The sequence below is a fragment of the Sceloporus occidentalis genome, unplaced genomic scaffold, assembly GCF_023333645.1.
Source record: "Sceloporus occidentalis isolate IW3139 unplaced genomic scaffold, rSceOcc1.0.p SCAF_55, whole genome shotgun sequence".
Classification (NCBI taxonomy): domain Eukaryota; kingdom Metazoa; phylum Chordata; class Lepidosauria; order Squamata; family Phrynosomatidae; genus Sceloporus; species Sceloporus occidentalis.
The window spans coordinates 3,450,755-3,472,426 of NW_028317035.1; the positions used below are offsets into that span (position 1 = coordinate 3,450,755).

Genomic DNA, 21,672 nt, shown 5'->3' on the forward strand with positions numbered 1-21,672 from the left:
CACTATAGAAGGTACACCTGTTAAATAGCTTGGTAACACAAATAGGTAATCAGCCAATCACATGGCAGAAGTGGGGAAGAAATATGGACAATATTTCAGTTCATGAAAGTTCATCCCTGCTAGATATTTCACTGTCAACTGTAAGTAACATTGATGGAAAGTGGAAACATTTAGGAACAACAGCAACTGCGCCACAAAGCAGAAGACCACGTAAGGTCACAGAGCCGGGTCACTGAGTGCTGAGGCACATGGTGCGTAAAAGTCAGCAATGCTCTGGTGAGTCCATAACTGAACTCCATCGAACACCTTTGGGATGAACTAGAATGGAGATTGCTAGCCAGCCCTTCTTATACAACATCAGTGCCTGACCTCACAAATGCTCTACTGGATGAATGAGAAAATATTCCTACAGAAACACTTCAAAATCTTGTGGAAAGCTGTTATAGCTTCAAAGGGTGTAGGGTGGACAAATACATATTGCAGTATCATAAAATTCCCTGTTGGTTTAATGATCAGGTATCCCAATAATTTTGTCCATATAGTGTATACAGTTGTGTGAAAAAGAAATTGCACCGTTTGGGAGCAAATAGGGGGCTGGGCTAGCACCAAATAGACTTTTAAGGTGTGGGAAGTGGGTTTAGACTAGGCAGGAGTTAGTAGAACCTGTGAGTTAAACTGATCAAATGATGTAAGAGCAGTACAGGATATACTCTGTCCTTTGTGACTAATGAGTCGAAGGACACAAGCTGAATCCTCCTGGCTGCCCAAACTATTTTAACACAAACAGCAAAATTGCATGGAATCGACTGTTTCCCTTTTTTACATAAAGGCTACCACCTATGGCCAGCAATTTTTATACAAAAAAAATATTTAGATTTTTATCTTTGACATCCATGCCTGTGGCACAATAAGGAAAAAAAGAAAGAGCTTCCCCCAGAAACTGGTGCATCCCAAGCAGAAGCGAGTGCTTTGGGTTATCAGGAAACCCAAAAAAGGACGTGTATGTCCTCCCAACCATACATGAGGACAACAAGTGAGCTAGACGAGTGTGAGATAGACCCGTACTCCAAATGAGTAGCTCTGCAGTAGAGCACTTTAATTGAACTTAATTGCTCAAGGGATTAACCCTTTGTGATCACCCAAGCACTAGTGGAGACTTAGTGCAGGGTGCAAACAGAACAAGTTTATTGGGAACAGCACAGTTATTTATACACAAACATAATTCGATCAGGAGTATCATCCCATCAACTACCAGACATACCGGTGGCTCCATACAGTTCTAGGGCCAGCAATGCCCCCCCCGACAAAGAATCACTATTTCTGGGTGATCCAAGGAAGTGACGGCAATCCCTGTGGACCGATGATGAGCTCAGGGACCAAGGATGTTATATTCCAAAAAACTACTTGATCTGTAGTCTGGACCCTGAGTGCAGGGGTCGTTCGTGGGAATAGTCCATATGGTACTCGGTTTCTAGAGCCATGGCTAGGTAAACCCTGATTCTAAGGATGGGTAGTAAAACCAGGTTTCCCAAATGAGCTCATTCTTAGTAACCACCTTGATGGTGACCCACCATGAGCACAATATAACCCCAAAAGACAGATGTGGTGGGATAACAGACCTCCATAATGACTCAGTTCAAATGTCAGCAGGCATCACACTTATTTACAACTGTTTTCCAATTCCATGGATTTGGGGCTAGGTCCTGGTCAGGCACCAGGCAGGGAAGAAAGTGAATCCAACAAGCCCATGATCATGAGCCCATAATCTTTGGGAAAGTCAGTGAATATATTCCTTTGACTGAGGGGGTAAGACATAAGAATGGGGTATAATACATACAAACAGGAACGGGGCCAGAATACCATGTGGGAAAAACAGATGGGGCTGTCACAACATGCACTGGTTAGAAATTCCAAGTCCATCGTAGACTATAATGAAACATGGGAGGAGAAATAATCTAGCATATCAGAATTACCCCTGGAAGGGGTGAAATCCCATGAAGGTTGATATGACATGTGTATGACATAAAAGTTAATTTTGGTTGGGTCAGTGGGGAGGACACTCCCTGGATCACTAGTGTGGACCTGGGAGGATGCCAGAAGCTAAAGGAGCCCCCACAGATGCCCAGCAGCTGAGCACAGTGCACAAGCAGGACCAGCAGAGGAGGCGGCACCACAGGATGTGCATCGCAGACAGGGGGACATTGGTGCTTTGTAGAGGGCCCAGTGGCTGAGCAATCCCCTTTTGGGGGCAACACTCTTTAATAGTCTTTCCCAGGTATATATTTAGTGGGTCTGGGGATGAGGGTAATGTGAGTGGGAGTTAGGTAGTCAGTGAGGATTTGCCTGTAGAAGGACTGTTCCCTGTTCTGTCACAAGTTATGGATGTGCTAAGGGGTTTGTTTGTCTTAGGAAGCAATTCTGGTAGTGGAGGGATTAACCCAATGCCGGTTAGGGGTAGCCCTGCAGTGGTGGTTTCAGTGAGCCAGGGGTCTCGAGTAGTAGAAGCATCAGGGCCCACTTCTACTCAGCCTGGAGAGATTGGTATGAACAGTTCCCAGCAAGTAGTTGTGCTAGCTAGTGGGGCTGAGACAGGAGATTCTGAAGTGTACATGGTGATGCTGGCAAATGCTGATAGGGGTGAGGTGTTATTTTGCTTTGAGACCCTATTAGGGGCACACCTGAAGTAAGAGATGTGGGGAAAGATCTGGATCTCTGATACCCCAAGAAAAGTTCAATTTGGATAGGGTATCTAAGTCAGAGGAGAAAAAGAAGGAGGTTGAGGGGAAGTGACAGTATCAGTTGATTCTCCACACTTGACTACAGGCTTTTGCTATCCTGGCTAATAAAAAATAAAACACTGCACAGGGCTGTGTAGTTACATGGACAGTATTAAGGAAGCATATAGAGTGTATGGTGGTCAAGCTTGGCACAGGTATGATGAGCAGTTCTGGCAGCGTTTGGTGGTAAGACAGGAACTGCATTGGGTCCACAAGGATGTCGCACTGCGGCTTTCAGGGGGCAGTTAGTTCAGAGGGGGGGAGGGCCAGCGAACCTGCAAAAGGGTTTCTACTGGAAGTAAAATAAGGGACTTTGCGGATGGGGTTCCATGGGATGTGGGGGTAAGCACCCCCTGTCCACATGTTTCAAGAGACAGTAGCTGGAGAAGCAGATCTCCTCTGGTCAGAAAGGGAATGACTCTGGTGTGGTTGGAGATGATGCAGCTGTGGTTGAATAGGTATTTTGACCCTGAGGTTGCATTGCTATTGTTTTGGGGTTTTCAGAAGGGTTTAGGATTCCATTAGTGAATGAGTTAAGTTCTTCACAGGTAGTGAAGAACTTAAAGTCCGCCCTGTTTCACCTTTAGGTGGTTTCAGAGAAATAGGGTAAGGAGGTAGCATTGGGGAGACTGGCTGGCCCATTCACTTCATCCTTCTCAGCTAATATTTTAACCTTTAGAGATGACCCCAAGAAAGAGCCAGGCACATTTAGGCTCATACACCTATATCTACTATTGCCTAAAGAACTTCTGTTAATAATGGTATTTCTCCTATGCTTATTACAGAGCAGTTGACTGGGTTAAATTGTTTTGTCAGGCATAAACGCCATCTACAGGCTACTGCCAATGCACCCATATTGTTTTCATTTGCTGGATTGCAAGTGGCAGGGAAAGGTATATTTTGATATATATTTTGATTTACCTTCCAATGGGCTGCTTTATTTCCTTCTGTTGCATTGTGACCTTCAGCTCCTTCCTAGAGTAGGTGGTAAAGCCAGTATCAGGGCTTAAATTGGTTATTCACCACCTTGATGACTTCTTTTGTGTTGGCTCTGCTCAATCTGGCTCTGCTCAATCTGGTTTATTAAGGTATCTGGTTTTGTGCCTTTTGAAAATGAATGTGTACTTTTGAGCACACCATGTCCTAGATGGGGATGCTCCATCTGGACCAGGTAGGTGTGTCGTGTCCAGAAGCATGTTAGAGGCTTGGCATTGTGCAGTGGAGTGCCTACTGAAACGATCACTTGTGCTGGCTACATGAGTTTTTTTTTATGAAACCATTTGGAAGGAGTGGGGTGAATTTCTTGAGGTAGTGGGTCAGCCATGGGACCAGGACAGGATATTGCTCTAGTTTTGTGGGTTATGTGTATGCTAACAGCATGTTGGTAGCAGGGGTTAATCATCAGATGTTTGCTTCCTGGGTCTTTCTCTTGTTGTCTTGGCTTGTTGAGCAGTTGTGGGGTATTTGTGTTTCTGTTTAAATTTTGTTTGTTTAAGGCAGCCTTTTTTGGATCCTTTTGGATTAATGAATTAGTCATCCCAAACAGAAAGGGTGGGTGTTAGTACGTGTGATGATGTTCCAGTATTAAATAGAGCGTTGGACTGCCTTGGAGGGTAAGGGAATCCAAACTTGGCTTGTGCTGCCTAACAGCAAGGTTTGCCTGAAATACAGTGTTCTGGATTACTTGGCCATTCAACCAGCAGGGTCTAAATCATTGGTAGTGGGTAGTAATGGGACATCTTTGTCAATGTTTCAGATTATAGCTGTTTTATGAAAAGCGATGCAGAGGCTGGGTTTACTAGTTCAGGATTATGGCACTCATTCGTTCTGTATTGGAGCTGTAGTGATCAGTGCCGTTTGGGTGAGGAGGCTATTAAAAAAAATAGGGAGATGGGAGTTGTGTTCGGGGGGATATGTGCAACCTCACCTTGTGAGCCACAGTTTCTTAGGGTTTCTTTTTGTATTTTGGGGGTCATTTATTTTGGGCTGCTGTTGGCCCAGCATTTCATTTATGTTTTTCCCCAATTCCAAGTTGTTGTCTGGTTCATCGTAGATTCCGACGTATATTGGGCATCAAATAGCATTAGATATACCATGGAACACAGTGAAGACAGTCATCATCAAGTGAAGACAATATGGCACAACATAGACATTACCAAGAACTTGATGTTCCTCCAAAATTGATGAAAAGACGAGAAGAAAACTGGTCAGGGAGGCCGACTGCAACATTAAAGAAACTGCAGGAATTTCTGGCAAGTGCTGGCTGTGTGCTACATGTGACAACAATCTACCGTGTTCTTCATATGTATGGGCTATGGGGTAGGGTGGCAAGACAAAGAAAAACATCCAAGCCCAGCTGAAGTTTGCAAAAACAAACATCAAGTCCCCTAAAAGCACGTAGGGAAATGTGTTATGGTCTGATGAAACCAGGTTGAACTTTTTGGCTCTAATGCCAAAAGGTATGTTTGGCGCAAAAACAACACTGCACATCACCCAAAGGACACCATACCCACAGTTTTTCTTTTTTTTTTCTGGGGCTGGAACCGGGGCCTTAGTCAGGGTGGAGTGAATTATGAACAGTTCCAAATAGATATAGCTAAATTTTTACATATTTAAAATGTAAAAAAATAATGACCTGTTTAAAATGCAGACTGTACCTGAAAAATATATGATTGACTTATATAACATAGAAACAAAGAATGTATCGGCAGATAAAAACCATTTGGTACATCCAATCTGTCTGATTTCTGAATTCTTTCCTTAGCCCCAGGACTATAGTGTTTGTCTTACAAATATGTTGGTCATGAAACATTGAAGGAAAGGCATAGTCTCTGATGTTATTCTTGAGTATGATAGTGTTTTGTTTTTGTTATTACATAAACTTTTCTGTCTCCTCGTATAAACTAAATTTGAACCTTTATGAGTTTCTGCTTCAGTATGCAGATTTTTTTCCTTTTTCAAAAAAGCACAAAAGCAAGACCTAGATTTTTTATATTTTGAGTACACAATGACCACACCTGAGTTAACCCCTTCAGTCCCAGGGGTTTTTGAAAGCGCGGAGCAATTTTGCCATTTTTGCGGTATGTCGGTTCAGCGATTATTCTGCTTTCCTGCAAATAGTGTACCCATGTAAACTATATATTGTTTTTTCAAGGAGAGATAGAGCTTTCTTTTGATACCATAGTTGAAAATTAAGGATGAGAAATTTAGTAAAAACTAGCGAAAATTAGAAAAAAACCCCATTTTTTATATATTTTCCCTCTGAATCCTCACAAAATTAGGTAAAGTGATGGAAAATCCCCTCCAAATTTATCAATTCAGGTGTCCTGATTTCAGAAATACCTAACTTATATAGAATTTCCATACTTTCCCAGCACTTATAGGGAACATACTATAAGGTGTACATTATTGGTAGAATTTTTACATTAGGTATGATGGGATTGCAACTCTAATTTTAAACAAATAAACCAAAAATACCCACAAAAGTATATATTTCTGTAAAACAACCCAGACTATCATAAAAGGGGTATTTGGGCACTCTTCATGCAGCTATTTGGCCACCAATCACTGTCAAAGGTGGCCGCAGAAATTTTTTCCTGCACTTTTTTTTCTCCAACACTTAAGTGTCGCTTAGATTTTTTTGTACAGGGTATGTGTAACGGCAGAGAAACCCGACCAAAATTGTTAGGCTGCATCTCCGGATTACAGAGATACCCCACATTAGTTTTTTTTAGAGGGCCATATCCATCCCTTACATATAGTACCTATAGGGTAGTATTTTTTATACTTATGGCTTAACGGGTTTGGGGGTTGTGAACGGGGGCAGGAGGCGTATACTTTTTAGATGTTGTGTTAGGGCAATGGGATGTAAGTTTTTTTTTCTTTTTTATTGTTATTTTTTTTTTTTATTATTATTATCAGTGCAGTATGGTTAGAGGTCCTCTTAAGGACCTCTTGAACATGTTATTAATGCCAGTGATGTCACAATGACATCACTTATCTCACTTTATTGTTTTTTTTTAATTATAATTTATTGTATTATTTTAGTGAATTTTTTTATTTCATTTTTTTAAAATTACTAACATTTTTTGTTGTTGCTGATTTGTCTTTCAGCATGTGAAAAGAGTGATCCCCCTGCACCGATCACACTGTGATCTCTATGCAAGTCCCCACAGACTTGCATAGAGATCACAGTGTCTGTGCCTCATCGGAGCGATCAGATATCCCAGCAGGGTCTGGAAGACCCTGCAGGGGATATCCTGTCTTCCGATGACCTTCCGGGTGACGTCAGCAGTGTAAAAATTTAACAACTGTTACATGTGATCGTGCAGCAGAAAGCCAGCGATGCTGGCTTCTGCTGACAGGGGGGAGTCCAGGCTGTGAAACGACAGCCTGATCTCCCATGTAGTGGCAGGAATGTGTCCCTGCCGCTGCAAGAAAGGCAGGACGTACTGGTGCGTCCATGTGTTTCTTTTAGATGCGGTTTATGGACGTACCGGTATGTCTATAGGGGACTGAAGGGGTTAAAGTTAAAACATGATGACCCTTTGTGGTTTTATGATCTTCAAACACAATTATACATCCAGAATGAGCTGCCTTTCAATCAAGCTACAGGAGAACAAACAAATTAGAAGTGAACAAGGGAGAATAAAAAATGCAATTCCATAGCAAAGACACAAAATATGTAGTAAGCAGGGTGGGGTTGCGGAAACTGATGTTGGTCCTGGGATGTATAGACATATGGAAGGGAACCAATTAGTCAGTTATACATTCCCCATACTGCAGGGCAGCATTTTTTCTGGGCTGGCCAGCAATATGTAAAAATTATATGTGTCCAGGATAAAATGGCTAATGTGGTCACCCTACTTGAGCTCCAGGCTACCCGGTACAGATACTGTGTGTCTGGAGGTTATTAACTAACATTTAGTTCCTCAGACATACATGGTTTAAACCCAATGCACTGTGCACAGGCATTTTTTTTATGCCAGGACAGTCCTGTTTTTTGGGTCCTCTCCCTGCAAATTCAGAATTGTTGGCAACTATGCCCTAGGGTAGTGTTTAACACTGTGCTGAATTATAAACATCATTCCTAGCAATATTGAATGCTCCAAAACCCTCCCAGAAATAATAACTTTATCAAGTAAAACTCTCCCTTATAATTAATTTTGCCAGGAACGCTAATTGGGTCATGTGACACAAAACTTGGCCAATAGGTTGTTGCCATAAAAACAATCTTACAAGCTTCTTCTGTGGTTTTTGTCCTAGTAAACAACAGATATTTCTGTTGTGGGACCCCACATGAGGTAATGGCTTAAACACCAGGCTAGAGAGTCATAGCTAGGCTAGGGTGACCACATCAGCTATGTTTTCCAGGACACGTATACTGCAGTATGGTAGCATATTTGATTACTTGGTTTCCTCCCATACATACATCCCACATACTGCAGCACAGCACTTTACATTGACTGGTCAGCAATATGTAAAAATTATACATGGCCGATGTGGTCCCCTAAGCTGGGCGGTTTCAGTCATTGGGTGTTGTCCAGCTCACATATTTGTAAGTTAGCTGTGCTCTCATATGTGACGGATGGCCCCATCCACAAAGAAATCAAACCTGTTGCATTGGTTTATTTTGTTTCCTTGCATTTACCACAGGCCATGAGCATTCTGAAGCTGATTTTGTGATAATCCATTTGGGAGCATGGATATTTTTGCACCTGTTACAGGACGTAGCAATGGGGAATTAGGAAAGCTCTGGATCAGGGTAAACCTTTACACATTGTGTATATTTATATCAGAAATTAGACCCAAATCTGTACCCTCTAACCTTCTGTTTAACTTAGATATCTAGCTCTCTGTTGCATTATACCTGATAAAGTGGATTTTTTTCAAGAATCTGTTTTTTTTTTAAGGTGAATAATAGCAGCCAAGACTAGTTGTAACTAGAGTCATTCCTGTAATGTCCGGTGCTGAGTTTATGGAGACGCTAACAACATAATAACATTCCCAAACCATGTGTTTTGCTTGTAAAGCCCAATGATGACATTATACAACTAAATCACATGCCACGTTAAATGTTGAGTTTTAACCATATCACATACTTTGTGCATATGCATATTACCCAAAATGCATACATTGACTTTTTTATTTAAATATCCTAGCTAATGTAGGGTGTCCCACCAGTGTCAATTTTTTTTATAAAGTTGGATTACTATATAGTGTTATATTATATGTTTTAGGCTAGGTTTCCACTTGGGTTTTTGTCCTGCGTTTTTTTTCTTGATGAAAAACGCCAAGAAAACTGCCACTGCATTTTCCTGCGTTTTGGCGTTTTTTTCTGGAGTTTTTTCTGGCGTTTTAGCCTTTCTGTGGAAATTGCTTTTTTTGATCTTAGGCAGTTTTTCCAGCCTTTACAAGTTAGATGTTTCACCCAGCTAAAAGGGATTAGGATAAATGGCAAGTATCTGCCCTCTCCTGATGTCATTTACTTGGTAGACCCTTTTGTCACTTTTCTGTGGTTTGTAAGGCATGCTTTATTCCGAATGTCTGCTCCTCTGGGAAGATTGGCCCCAAATGATGGTGCAAATTGTTTGCTGTTGCTTTTGGCACGCAGAATCCAGTTGATGCGTCGGGTATGTTTGTTTGTAATGGCATGTTTGTTCCAAATGGTGTAAAATTCAATATGCACCAGTCCAGGACTTTGTTTTGTGTGAAACTGTTTGTTTTCAGCCTATTTCTCGTAGGACACACAGATACTGGGTCCATCCTCTGCATTGTAACTGTGGAAAAAACGCCATAAAAAACGCCAAGGCAATAAACCCACATGGCTTTTTCATGGCGTTTTTTCTCTCCCATAGACTTCTATTGGAGAAAAACGCCAAGATTTCCTTGAAAAAACGCCAGAGTGTGAACATGCTGCGATTTTGAAAAACTGCCACAGAGCCCAAAAAAGCAGAAAAACGCCAAAGAGGACTGAAAAAACGCCAGACAGAAAAACGCCAAGTGGAAATGGCATTTTGCGATTTCCTATTGAAAAACAGCTAACATCTGGCTGCTGCGTTTTTCCACTAAAAAAACGCCAGGTGGCGCTATTGGAGTTTTTATGGGCGTTTTTAGCATAAAAAAACCAAGTGGAAACCTAGCCTTATAGGTACACTTCAGACATCATATGCACTCAAAGAGGGTGCTATTTGCTTTGCAGACAAATATCTTGCTCTGAAATGTGTATTGGCTTGTGCAAGATTTTAACGGGGTTTGATGAGACCCCCTGCTTGCATATGTATTCGGCACTCATTCATTTAAGTAGCGTAACCCTTCTATTAAAAATTTGCTTTGCAAAATCCCCTGTAGACAATTCAAGCAGATCCCCCTCCACAGCATCCAGAAATTCCTGTTTCTCCTACAGGAGTGAAGGACCACTTATTGACCCAAAAGGCTGATTGTCTAGGGATAGGTCTCAGATATATGTTCCTCTATATTTACACGACAGATATTCAAGTTCTAACTATACCGAAGATCTGTTTGGGCCAGAGTGGCCACTTTGTAGTAGTGTAAGATATGTGGAGCTCCAAATGCCTCTGCGCTCTGTAGGGACACTATTCTCTTACAAACCCTTGTTTCTTTTCAATTTCATTTTACAAAACACTTCCTTCATCATAATACTGTGGATAAATATTTTTATTATTTTTACAACCAATACAAAGGTAAAATTTATACGAAGAAACTCTAAGTTGTACTGTACCATTATCAACTGGAAAGATAAATGACCAAAAGAATCTGGTGCATGGTACCTCGGGATATAAATAAATAATTTTATAACAAAAAGTAACTCAATACCTTTATTACCTATATTATAATAAGTAGAATAATTTAAACTATGTGTATGTTTATCCTGGAGGTCGTTGTTATATAGTAAAACAGAATGGGTTTCTAACAGGTAGCCTTTTGCAGATATACCACATAGGCCTAAACTGCAATAACCAAAATTTGACCTTTAGTGAGATGTCCATATTTTTAACCAAAAACCAGGGACATTTAAACATTCACTATTCTGTCCTGTTCTTTTGGGGCAGAATATATATATATCTACGGCTATATATATATATATATATATATATGGCTACAACCTCTACTCTATCTATATCTATATCTATATATATAGATATATATATATATATATATATATATATATATATATATATATATCTATATATATATAGATATAGATATATATATATACATGAATTTGTGTCACACTCGCAATTCATTACACTCATTATTTATTGCAATTAAGTCACTTGGCAACAATACTTAACTCACTTCCTGACTACCACAATCTATTTAGTTTCACTTATTTACAATGTATTGCTGCTTGATGATTGTACTTATGCACATCTATTGCAGTGATTCCTAAGCCAGTCTTCCGGGTACACTAACTTGATAGCATTTAATTACTATATTCTATTCTAATAGAGGGATACATAAAGCCTGGAAAGGATTAAGAGGAAAGTGGAGAGAATTTAAGGATGGGAAATTGATTACAAAATGCTGGTTGGGCCACACTGAATATAGGTAGATAATGCTAGCTGCCCCACATTCAGTTAGCTGCACTAAACATTCCCCAAAATAAAGACACAGACTGACACACAAAAAACACAAGCCGTAGAGTTAATAAATGAATCTTATTAAATTAAATATAAATCCATTTTGTAAAATTGTAAAAGCTGTGATGGCACAAGCTCCCCTTTAAATAATTTTATTCTTTAGCCAATGGATTCAGTTTGCTTCGTATTTTCCTGTTAAATATAATAAGCACAACGGGACAAACAGAACCATAACATGTGGTGAAGAAAACTCTCACATCTGTTACCAAAGCTAATAGGTGGGTGGACACTGTTTGATAGAGCCAGATGGTGTTGTCAATTCCATACAGAGTGACGTAAACTGTTACCAGGGTCACCACCGCACGGGCTGCCTGAGTCTCAGCAGTAACCTGTCCCTTATTGGAACTGGAGCTTCTTAGACTCTTCACTTGTTTGCTGTGCCTGTGAAGAATCCATAGAATGTAACCACTGGCCAGTGCCATAATTACTACCAAAACCAAGTCAAGGGCAAAGCTAACAAAGCCAGAGGCAGCAAAGGCCACTTTATTAGGGTACACTACAATGCAATATCCTGGGCCATAAGCATACTTGACCCCTGTGATGTTGTAAGCTTCTGTAGCATACATAGCAAAGGGTGTGTTAACGGTTATACTCATCACATAGAGTATACAAATAGCTGGCTGCATGCCCTCTTGGATTCTCATTTTAATTGTGGAACTGGTACCAGCAGAGCTGAGAATGGCCCCTTGAAAGCAACTGAGCAGGCATGTAAGGCTGATGGCCATGCCACGGAATATTCTGAAAACAGATGAGGTCACTTTGCAGCCTGTGTCATTGATGTGTTCTTTCACTCCCATCTCAAAAAGGATTGTGGGAAAGATCCTGGTAAGATATCCAAGGAGATTGGCCAGGGAGAGATGACAAAGTATAAGCTCTGAGCCTATAAGTTTACGCTCTTGATAACAGATCACAGCAAATGCAGCGAGGATAAGAATGTTTCCTGTTACTCCCACTAAGGTTATCCCACTGTAAGTTGACACCTTCACCAACCTGTATAGATCCATTGATCCAGTCTGAAATCAAAATTGTTGAAATGGTTACAATGAATGAAAAAAGGCATATCTCTTGACGAAATCCATCCATAATGACAAATTAAACATATGAAAGAAACAAAAAGTGAACATGTGCAAAGATAGTGTGAACACAAATATCACAATTAAAAAAAATTCCTTGGTAGACCGCAGCCTCCCACTGATGCACTTTTCCCAAATGCCAAAACCAGTGAAAACAAAACCGAAAGTTGGACACCAAGACAACGTGAAAAACAATAAATAATACACAATAGTGCAATAAGTGAAATGAATAGATGATAAATTAAATAGGGAGTAGTTGTACTCACACAGAAGGGTAGGAATGCACCCAGTATGAGAAAAAGATGAAACTCTGCCATGGATAGAGTTCTTTTTACTTCCACCAATGGTGTATTATCTACAACAAAGAACTACAGGCATACCCTAGCTAAAGTATACACTTACAGGAGTCACACTGAAAAAAGTGTTGATAAAATGTAGGCAAGTGTTGATAAAATGTATTCTTCAATAATACTTAATCCGGGTATGTTCCTACCCATCTGTTTGTGAGTGCAACTCCTTCCCATTTCATTTATCATCCATTCATTTTACATATTGCACTACTGTGTCTTAGTTATTATTTTTCAAGTTGTCTTGGAGTCCCTGCGCCATCCCTTTTCGGTTTTGTTTTCGTATGAAAGAAACAGTTTGCTGCTTATTATTATTTTTATCTTTTACTTGGAAATAACATAATATTGTGTACACTTGTATCATCAACTTAAGTTTAGGGGTACATTTAGGAAGTGGCTGCTGATATGGTGTAATTGTTCAGTTTACATGACATTAACAGACCCAATTTTCACTGATTGCCGATGAAAAAGCTCAAAAAGCCAGGGAAACGTCAAAGTACACATATGAGGCTATGTGGAGCTCAAGTCATCGCCTACTAACAATCACCCCCTTTTTGAACAATTTGCTTTATCTCTCATGTCCTCCTTTTTTTGCTAATATATCTACCCTCCCTACAATGTGAATCTAACATGAATAATAGACTAGGTAATATAGTGGACAGGATAATAATTCTTACATGTTTTACTTGAGGTTACCAGGAGACCCAGAGTAAGAAGAGTATGAAGAATTTTCACCTTGACTGCTTTTTCAGATGTGGCCCTAGAAAAAATGACATACAAGTGTCTATGACTAAATATGGGTCGAGACAAATATATTCCCACCTTACTCAAAGGGTGCTACTGTTAACAACAGTACAGTGTAATGCCAGTAAAATTGGCTCAAGCACATAAGGGCAAAATGGCAGTGAAACTGCCTCTAGAGAGTGATTTATCAATCAATTATATTCAACAGTTGTCAGGACCCAGGTAAGCAGGTCGGGTAGGAGCCCAGTAGCAGGGGACACAAGGGGTATGGTATGGTACGGACAGGCGCAATGAAACACAGCACAAACAGAATACTTGGAAAGGTACTGTATTGATGAAGGTGATAGGACCAGCAAGTAAAGGCAGTAAGTCTCTAGGCAGGATGCCCACTGGCAGGGCTGACGGATACGGAGGCCCACGGGATGGGCTGACGGCAGGAAGCCCACTGGCAGGGCAGACGGGTACGGAGGCCCACTGGCATGGCAGACGGCAGGAAGCCCACTGGCAGGGCAGACGGGTACGGAGGCCCACTGACAGGGCTGACGGCAGGAATCCAGGTACAGGCAGGTAGTCCAGGTACAGGCACTGGTTCAAGGCCAAAACAGAGCGGTCTAAACACTCCAATGCAAAGGCCCTGACTAAAGGGCAGGGCACGTTAATAAAGGCAGGTTCTACTCAGGTGATCAGACTCAGCTGACCTGGTAATCTGATCCTGAGCACTCCAGAGGGAGGGGGAAGGTGGCCACTAGTGGTAGCAGCAGGACTACAGCAAAATAAATCATCCATGGCCTGGGCTAGTAGGGTGGAATCCTGACAACAGTGTATTTTACTTTGAAAATAAGTGAGTGTATATCTTGATTTTTCCAAATTATTTGATACGGTGCCACATAAAAGGCTGGTACATAAAATGAGAATGCTTGGGCTGGGGGAGAATGTGTGTATGTGGGTAAGTAACTGGCTCAGTGATAGGAAACAGAGGGTGGTTATTAATGGTACATACTCTGAGTGGGTTACTGTTGCTAGTGGGGTACCACAGGGGTCAGTTTTGGGTCCTATTCTTTTTAATATATTTATTAATGACCTTGTAGAGGGATTGTATAGTAAAGTATCAATCTTTGCAGACGATACTAAGCTCTGTAACGTGGTTAACACAATAGAGGACAGTGCACGATTACAAATGGATCTGCATAGGTTGGAGGCTTGGGCTGGGATGTGGCAGATGAGGTTCAACACAGATAAATGTAAGGTTATGCACATGGGGAAGAAAAATCCAGGCTGGGAATATGTATTAAATGGGAAAACACTGGGGACGACTGACATGGAAAAGGACTTAGGAGTTTTAGTTAACAGTAAATTTACCTGTAGCGACCAGTGTCAGGCAGCTGCTGCTAAGGCAAATAAAATCATGGGGTGCATCAAAAGGGGCATAGATGCCCATGACAAGGAAATAATTCTACCACTGTACAAGTCACTAGTCAGACCACACATGGAATACTGTGTACAGTACTGGGCACCAGTGTACAAGAAAGATATAGTGGAGCTGGAGAGGGTTCAAAGACGGGCAACCAGAGTAATAAGGGGAATGGGAGGACTACAGTACCCAGAAAGATTATCAGAATTAGGGTTATTTAGTTTGGAAAAAAGACGGCTTAGGGGGGATTTAATAACTATGTATAAATATATAAGGGGACAGTACAGAGATCACTCCCAGGACCTATTTATACCCAGGACTGTATCTATAACAAGGGGACATCCTCTACGGTTGGAGGAAAGAAGGTTTCTACACCAGCACAGACGGGGGTTCTTTACAGTAAGAGCGGTGAGATTATGGAACTCTCTGCCAGAGGAAGTGGTTATGGCAAACTCAATAAAAGAGTTCAAAAGGAGCCTGGACGTGTTTCTTGAAAGCAATAATATTACAAGTTATGGATATTAGATTAATAGGGACAGAACGTTGATCCAGGGATTTATTCTGCCATATTTGGAGTCGGGAAGGAATTTTCCCCCTGGTATGGGGCAATTGGCATCTGCTTCATAAGGTTTTTTTTGCCTTCCTCTGGATCAACACAGTAGGGACACAATATGTATATAGGTTGAACTTGATGGACTTTGGTCTTTTTTCAACCTTATGAACTATGTTACTATGTTTTGCCATTAATTTATCTTTAAAAAGCAGTACTGAACTCTTCCATTTTTATATATATACATTGTCATTTATGTCATTTAATTGGTATTTCCAGTTACTGGAAGGTTCGCAAATTTATGGAGATATTTAAGAGAGTTTTGGGTGTAAACAAAATAAGAAAATTAATGGTGGAAATAAGGTAAAAATAATATTAAAGAAAATACATTTATCTTTATTTTTAGCAATTTCCTTGTGTCTTTAATTTCACACTTGGTTGTGTTCTAGAGCAAGGATTTCCAATAGGTAGATTAGAACCCAATAAATTGACAATGTTCATCTGGAGGGGATTACAAAGTCAAAACACAAAATCATAAATTAATAAAATGTTTAAAATATGTCCTTAAAGTGCCAAAACAGCAAATTCTCCCCAATACATCTTTGTAGTAACGCTCAAAAGCTCTCATTAAATGTAAGGATGGGTTATTGTCCTAAAGTAACTTACAACAATTGTAAGTTTAAATAAATCACAAAACTGTAGTCAAACTATTATATCATACTATTGCTTGGTATCAGAAAGAAATAATAACTATACCAGACTTGAATCATTGGTACACAATAAATAACAGTACAGAGCTGGAAGCATTCATGGTAACACCTGCAAAAGAATAGTTGAGCGCAAAAAGTGGGGTGAAACAAAGTCAGCCAACTGGCATCATGTTACATCAAACATTTCTTGATGCATGGGGTTGATGGAAACTCAGGCAGGGAATAAATTGTATTCTTGGTGTTTATTTCATTGGTGCAGAAAGTGCTACTGGGTGATTTTCTTTCAGCCAGGTCTAAGCACAGGGAGGAGATACATTTCACTGACTCTACTGAGCATGGCATGGACCTTTTATGAAATCTATAAATACATCTTAAATGGATCACTGTAGGACATAACAGCAAATTATTAACATTCTTAAAATTAAAGTTTTAAGTTTTCTATGTAATGACCAACTGTAATTTAACCAGCTATAACAGCTTTCAATCTATTGGGAAGACTTTCCATGAGATTTTGGAGTGTCATCTTGTAGAGCCTTTGTGAGGTCAGGCACTGATGTTGAATGAGAAGGCCTGGCTCACAATCTCTGTTCCAGTTCATCCCAAAAGTGTTTGATGGGGTTGGGGTCAGGGATCATTACAGTCAATTTCTTCCACTTCAGACTCATCCAACCATCCAACAGTTATGCTGGAATACAAAAGGCCCTTCCCCAAACTGCTCCCACAGAGTTGGAAGCATTGCATTGTACAAAATGTCTGTTCAGCTAAGCTGAAGGGGACATGCCAAGACATTTTGGATTCCAGCATGACTGTGTCTCAGTGCACAAAACAAGGTCCATAAAGACATTGTTGCATGACTTTGGTGTGGAAGAGATTGACTCATCATGCATAGCCCTGACCTCAACCCCATTGAACACCTTTGGTTTGAATGGGAACTGAGATTACTAGCCAGGCCTTCTCAGTGGCTGACCTCACAAATGCTCTACTGGATAAATGGGCAAAAATTCCCATATAAATACTCCGAAATCTTGTAGAAATCCTTACCAGAAGAGTGAAAGCTGTTAAAGCTGCAAAAGTGGGGGACCAACTACATATTAATGTATATGTATTTAGAATGAAATGTCATAAAAGTCCCTGTTGTTGTAATAGTCAGGTGTCCCAATACAGATTACATGTACAGAATTTGGGATATTTAAAGGTATTAGTCAAACTGAGTGCCAAATATTTATTTAATATATAAACAATGAAGAATAATGTATTACGCTTAGTTTAAAAATAAAACAAATATAGGTCTAAAGTGAATGGTCAATTTTAGTTTAAATAGTAGATGGTAGAGATTTGGGTAGGGGCAAGAAATTGAGTATTAATCAGTCTAGTGAAAGGTACGTTAAAGGTTTAATTTGCTATTAATTAAATTCTGATGTATCATAAGCCTTACAACATGTAAGAAATACCAATAATATGTGCACCTTTATACAGCGTGACTGAACATCTTAATTTACAATTAAGCAATAATGCATGAAAAAAGTATATAATTGTAATGCAACATACATGTAAGATTTTACAATGTAAAAATATAGAATAGATACAGTGCATTACAGCTTTATAAACAGAATTAGTGAATGCTTATCACTGATCTGAATTCTTTTTTTCCCCTTTTTCATGCAAAAAAATTGTTTCTAAGGTTTAATTGGATATAAATCTTGCACTTAAGCAGAAACTATACATGAGGCTTTTGGTAATTCCTTACCTATAGTATTTCTTCATTTAACACCACCGTCTTGATTTGCAGCACTCTTTTACATATGCCACTTCAGACATCTATTTATACACAAGTTGGAGTAGCTCATAGAAATCCCCCTAAATCCACCGAGATAGTTATTCAGTCAACTGGGATGCTTTACCATTTATAACTGGTCCCTGTTTAATGCCAGCCTCACGGGATCCTTGTTAATGCAGCAGGATGCCAACTGACCATAGTATGATGAACATTATCTCGATGATCACACATTCACTCATAAGACAACAGAATTTGTATGTTAATTGGTCACAGTTAGTGAACGTCACATGTTTTTCTGCAACGATGGTTAGAATTCAATTATATACATAATTTCCCCATGTGTCCGGGAAATAATTATCCACATGGGCTAGTTTTCATGAAATTAATTAAATTAGATTTTTTTAACCAATCAAAGATACAAGCTTACAAATGATTGGCTTTTTTTTTTGCTTTTTTTTTTTTTACATATTATTCATAATAGGTGGCTTGAAGATGGCTCATGGCAGACATTATGAAGTTACTGGGCTCTCGTGAAATACACACATTTTTTATTTAATTTTAAATAATAGTAAATAGCTCCCCTGTGTTAAAGATATGTTAGAATTAATCATTCTATTCTCTTTACAACATATAACACATATATACGTACCTACCCTTACACACAGCTGTGCACACACACACACACACATATTCACACTTGCCCTTAAACACAAACATTCTAGCATACACTTGCCCTTGCATATACACACTTACTTGTACTTACATAGACACACTTTCCCTAGCATGAAGACTTTCCTTTGCATGGGGACTTTTAAAAACCACAAACTCTCTCCTGTCAATTTCTCATCCTCTTCCCTTTCTTTCAATTTCATTTATCTCTCTCCTTTTTCCCTTTCACTGACCTTCTCCTTTTCTCTCTCTCTCTGTTAAGGCCTACCAAGTCCAGATGTACTGGAGTTTTGGAATCCTGTACAGATACGCTGTACTTTGACTGCCCACTAGCCAGTCCTGGGTAGCAGTTTGTATAGTAGTGAACAGGGTAGGAGACAGAAAGTGGAGATAGGTTAGAGTGCGAAGTCTGTTCCCATTAAGCCCTGGGATATGGCATTATCATATGGTTTAATGTTATGGTTATAATAAATAAATCTTAATTTGTATTAAGCGCAAAACATTGATGGGTATATGAATGACTATTCAGCGCTAATCACAGAGGCTCGGCTTTATACAAAATGGTGTCTGTATATAGATATATGAAATATATTGATAATTTAGCCAGTTTGTTAACTTCATTAAACATTAGTTGTGCTTTTTGTTACAACTCATTCTATTTTAATTCATTAGAAGTGGGGAAGAAATTATTGCAGCCATTTTCAGTATATGTCATAATGGATTAGTTAAGTCCTGGTATTCTCCCATGCGTTTTATCATGTATTTTATAGCCAATACTGTAATTTATATATTTTAAGTTATAAAGTCATTGCATGTGATTTCAAATGATTTGGCAGATTATTATTTATTAAATATAACCAATATCAATATTATAATTAATATAATTCAATATAATCAATTAATAAATTAAATTAATAATTTGGAAACTTTCTCAGTTCATGATTATTGAAATTACATGGTGTTCATCAATGGGGGAAAGACAAAAAAAAAAGAAAACTTACTAAGTGTTGTGTGGTTATATTTGTCAAGATCAAGTCTTGCACTCACAGGAAAGAATTCAGTTGAAGCCTTCATTCAGTCTCCTAGTTGAAAGTGTATGTAGGGTTTAAATGCAAAATTACTACAGAAATCCAGCTGAAAGTGGGGACTCAAGAAATACGGTAGATCTGAAAAATGATTCAATAATAAAAAAAGGAGACAAGGATAAAAAAAAGGTAAATTTTTAGGACCAAACAGAGACAATACATATATCAGGTAAACTGAGGAGAGTGCATCAAACAGAGTTAGTGTCTTATACTCCAAAGGTAAGTACATTGTGTTTATTTTGATTAACAAAGTGTATTTGAATCAAACGGATTACAGGGAAAAGATAACAGATCTAGAAGATATCTTTTATCCTCCACTCACAAAATTTGGTCCCCACAGTACCTGTGGGATCATGTACATGTGTATCCACACATTGATTGATTTTTACCCTTGACACACAGTGAAGTCTCTTGCATCAGGAACATAAAATATTGGAGGTTTAAGGCAACTTTGAATTGGACAATTTCTTGCTGAAGCATTAAGGAAGGCATCATCTATGAAAAAGAGTTTCAATTTATATACCAACCTACACCTACAATTGCCACTTTTTACTGTCTCCCAAAATACGCAAATTAAGTATTATTATCAATAGTACATTCACTACCATCATATATAAGGAATACAAATAATGCATTAAAGAAATTAATTTAATTACATCACTCACTATAATCCTTTTTGGCTAGCTTGGATGCATTTAGAAATATGAAGGAACATCACATTTACTATCCAAGATAAAAAGTCACATAATGAAGATTCTTGAGAACGCTAGTTCATTCTCACCCACAATTATTTCTTATGTGACAGAAAAAAATGAAATATATATCTATGGGGAATTTTTTTGTTACGTGTCCATTCCAAAGACAACCTGTTTGCATAACTGTCATTGTTGTGAATGGTCCCTAGAAAAGCACTTTGTTATAGATATTATCCAATAAACACCAATACTGTTTTGAAGAGTACCTGAAACTGGTGAATGATTTTTAGATTTAACACAACCCCAAAGGGATATGTATTTAGTTAAAGCTCCCATGTGTGGCGTGAACACAAGACATTTCTCCCACCATAAGTTTGCATCACTGCCAAGCAACAGCCGAATATGTGTTCAACAACATCTCCCTAGTACAGATAGATAATACATAATGTGATTTATATTGCACTCACAAGCACACTGTATTTTCAGGTTCTTCAATATAATTGCTCCCCAAAGGTAAAGTGCTGCTTTAGGAACAAATAATCATAAAATTTACATTTATTTCGATGTATCCGCTTACATTGTAATATGCAGTAAAACAAATCTGGTTTATCTCATGCCAAGTAATAAAAAAGCAAGTCTGTATGATAGTCTTTTGGTAAGTCTGGGGGTTGTTTTTAAATCCTCACTGTGGAGTAACTTGTTGCTTGCTAACTTGTTTCCCCTCTTAGTTGGGCTTCTTCAAAGCAGAGTGTTTTCTTCACTTCGTCAATCCAGGAACCTGCTTGGATAATATAATCAGGAATTATTGGTTGGTCTGGTGCTTTAATTTTTGCTCATTGCTGGAACATTTTTAGTTTATTTATCTGTGTTTATTGGGATGACTGTAACGGGTTTAGCAAAAGAGTGGTAGATACTCTCGAAGATCACCCAGGTTATCCTCCTTATGTCTCCAGTTTGTCAGAGAGCAAGAGCCGCTGTAGCTACCTTGGAATACCGCCCTCTGTCTCCAGTCAGCAGACACAACTACTATCGATTAGGGACGGCAAGTTAAAAACATTTTATTAGGGTCAACACACATATTTTTATACAACTTGGGATCAAGATAAGAACGGTGATGAAACCAGGGAAGAATAGAGTACATGAGAAGGTAAGACCCAGGATACACCAGCCA

General features: G+C 39.1%; 1 protein-coding gene across 1 annotated transcript; it reads right to left on the reverse strand.

Annotated features, from left to right (window-relative positions):
• Window positions 1-11,532: 11,532 nt before the first annotated feature.
• LOC149287939 (olfactory receptor class A-like protein 1) lies at window positions 11,533-12,444 on the reverse strand. Its single transcript, XM_089492288.1, has one exon. It carries the CDS (start codon window positions 12,442-12,444, stop codon window positions 11,533-11,535), a length of 912 nt encoding a protein of 303 aa, XP_089348414.1.
• Between the last annotated feature and the right edge of the window lie 9,228 nt (window positions 12,445-21,672).

Excerpts from the sequence above, each read along its gene's own strand:
- LOC149287939 (XM_089492288.1), bottom strand. The coding sequence starts at position 12,444 with ATGGATCTATACAGGTTGGTGAAGGTGTCAACTTACAGTGGGATAACC.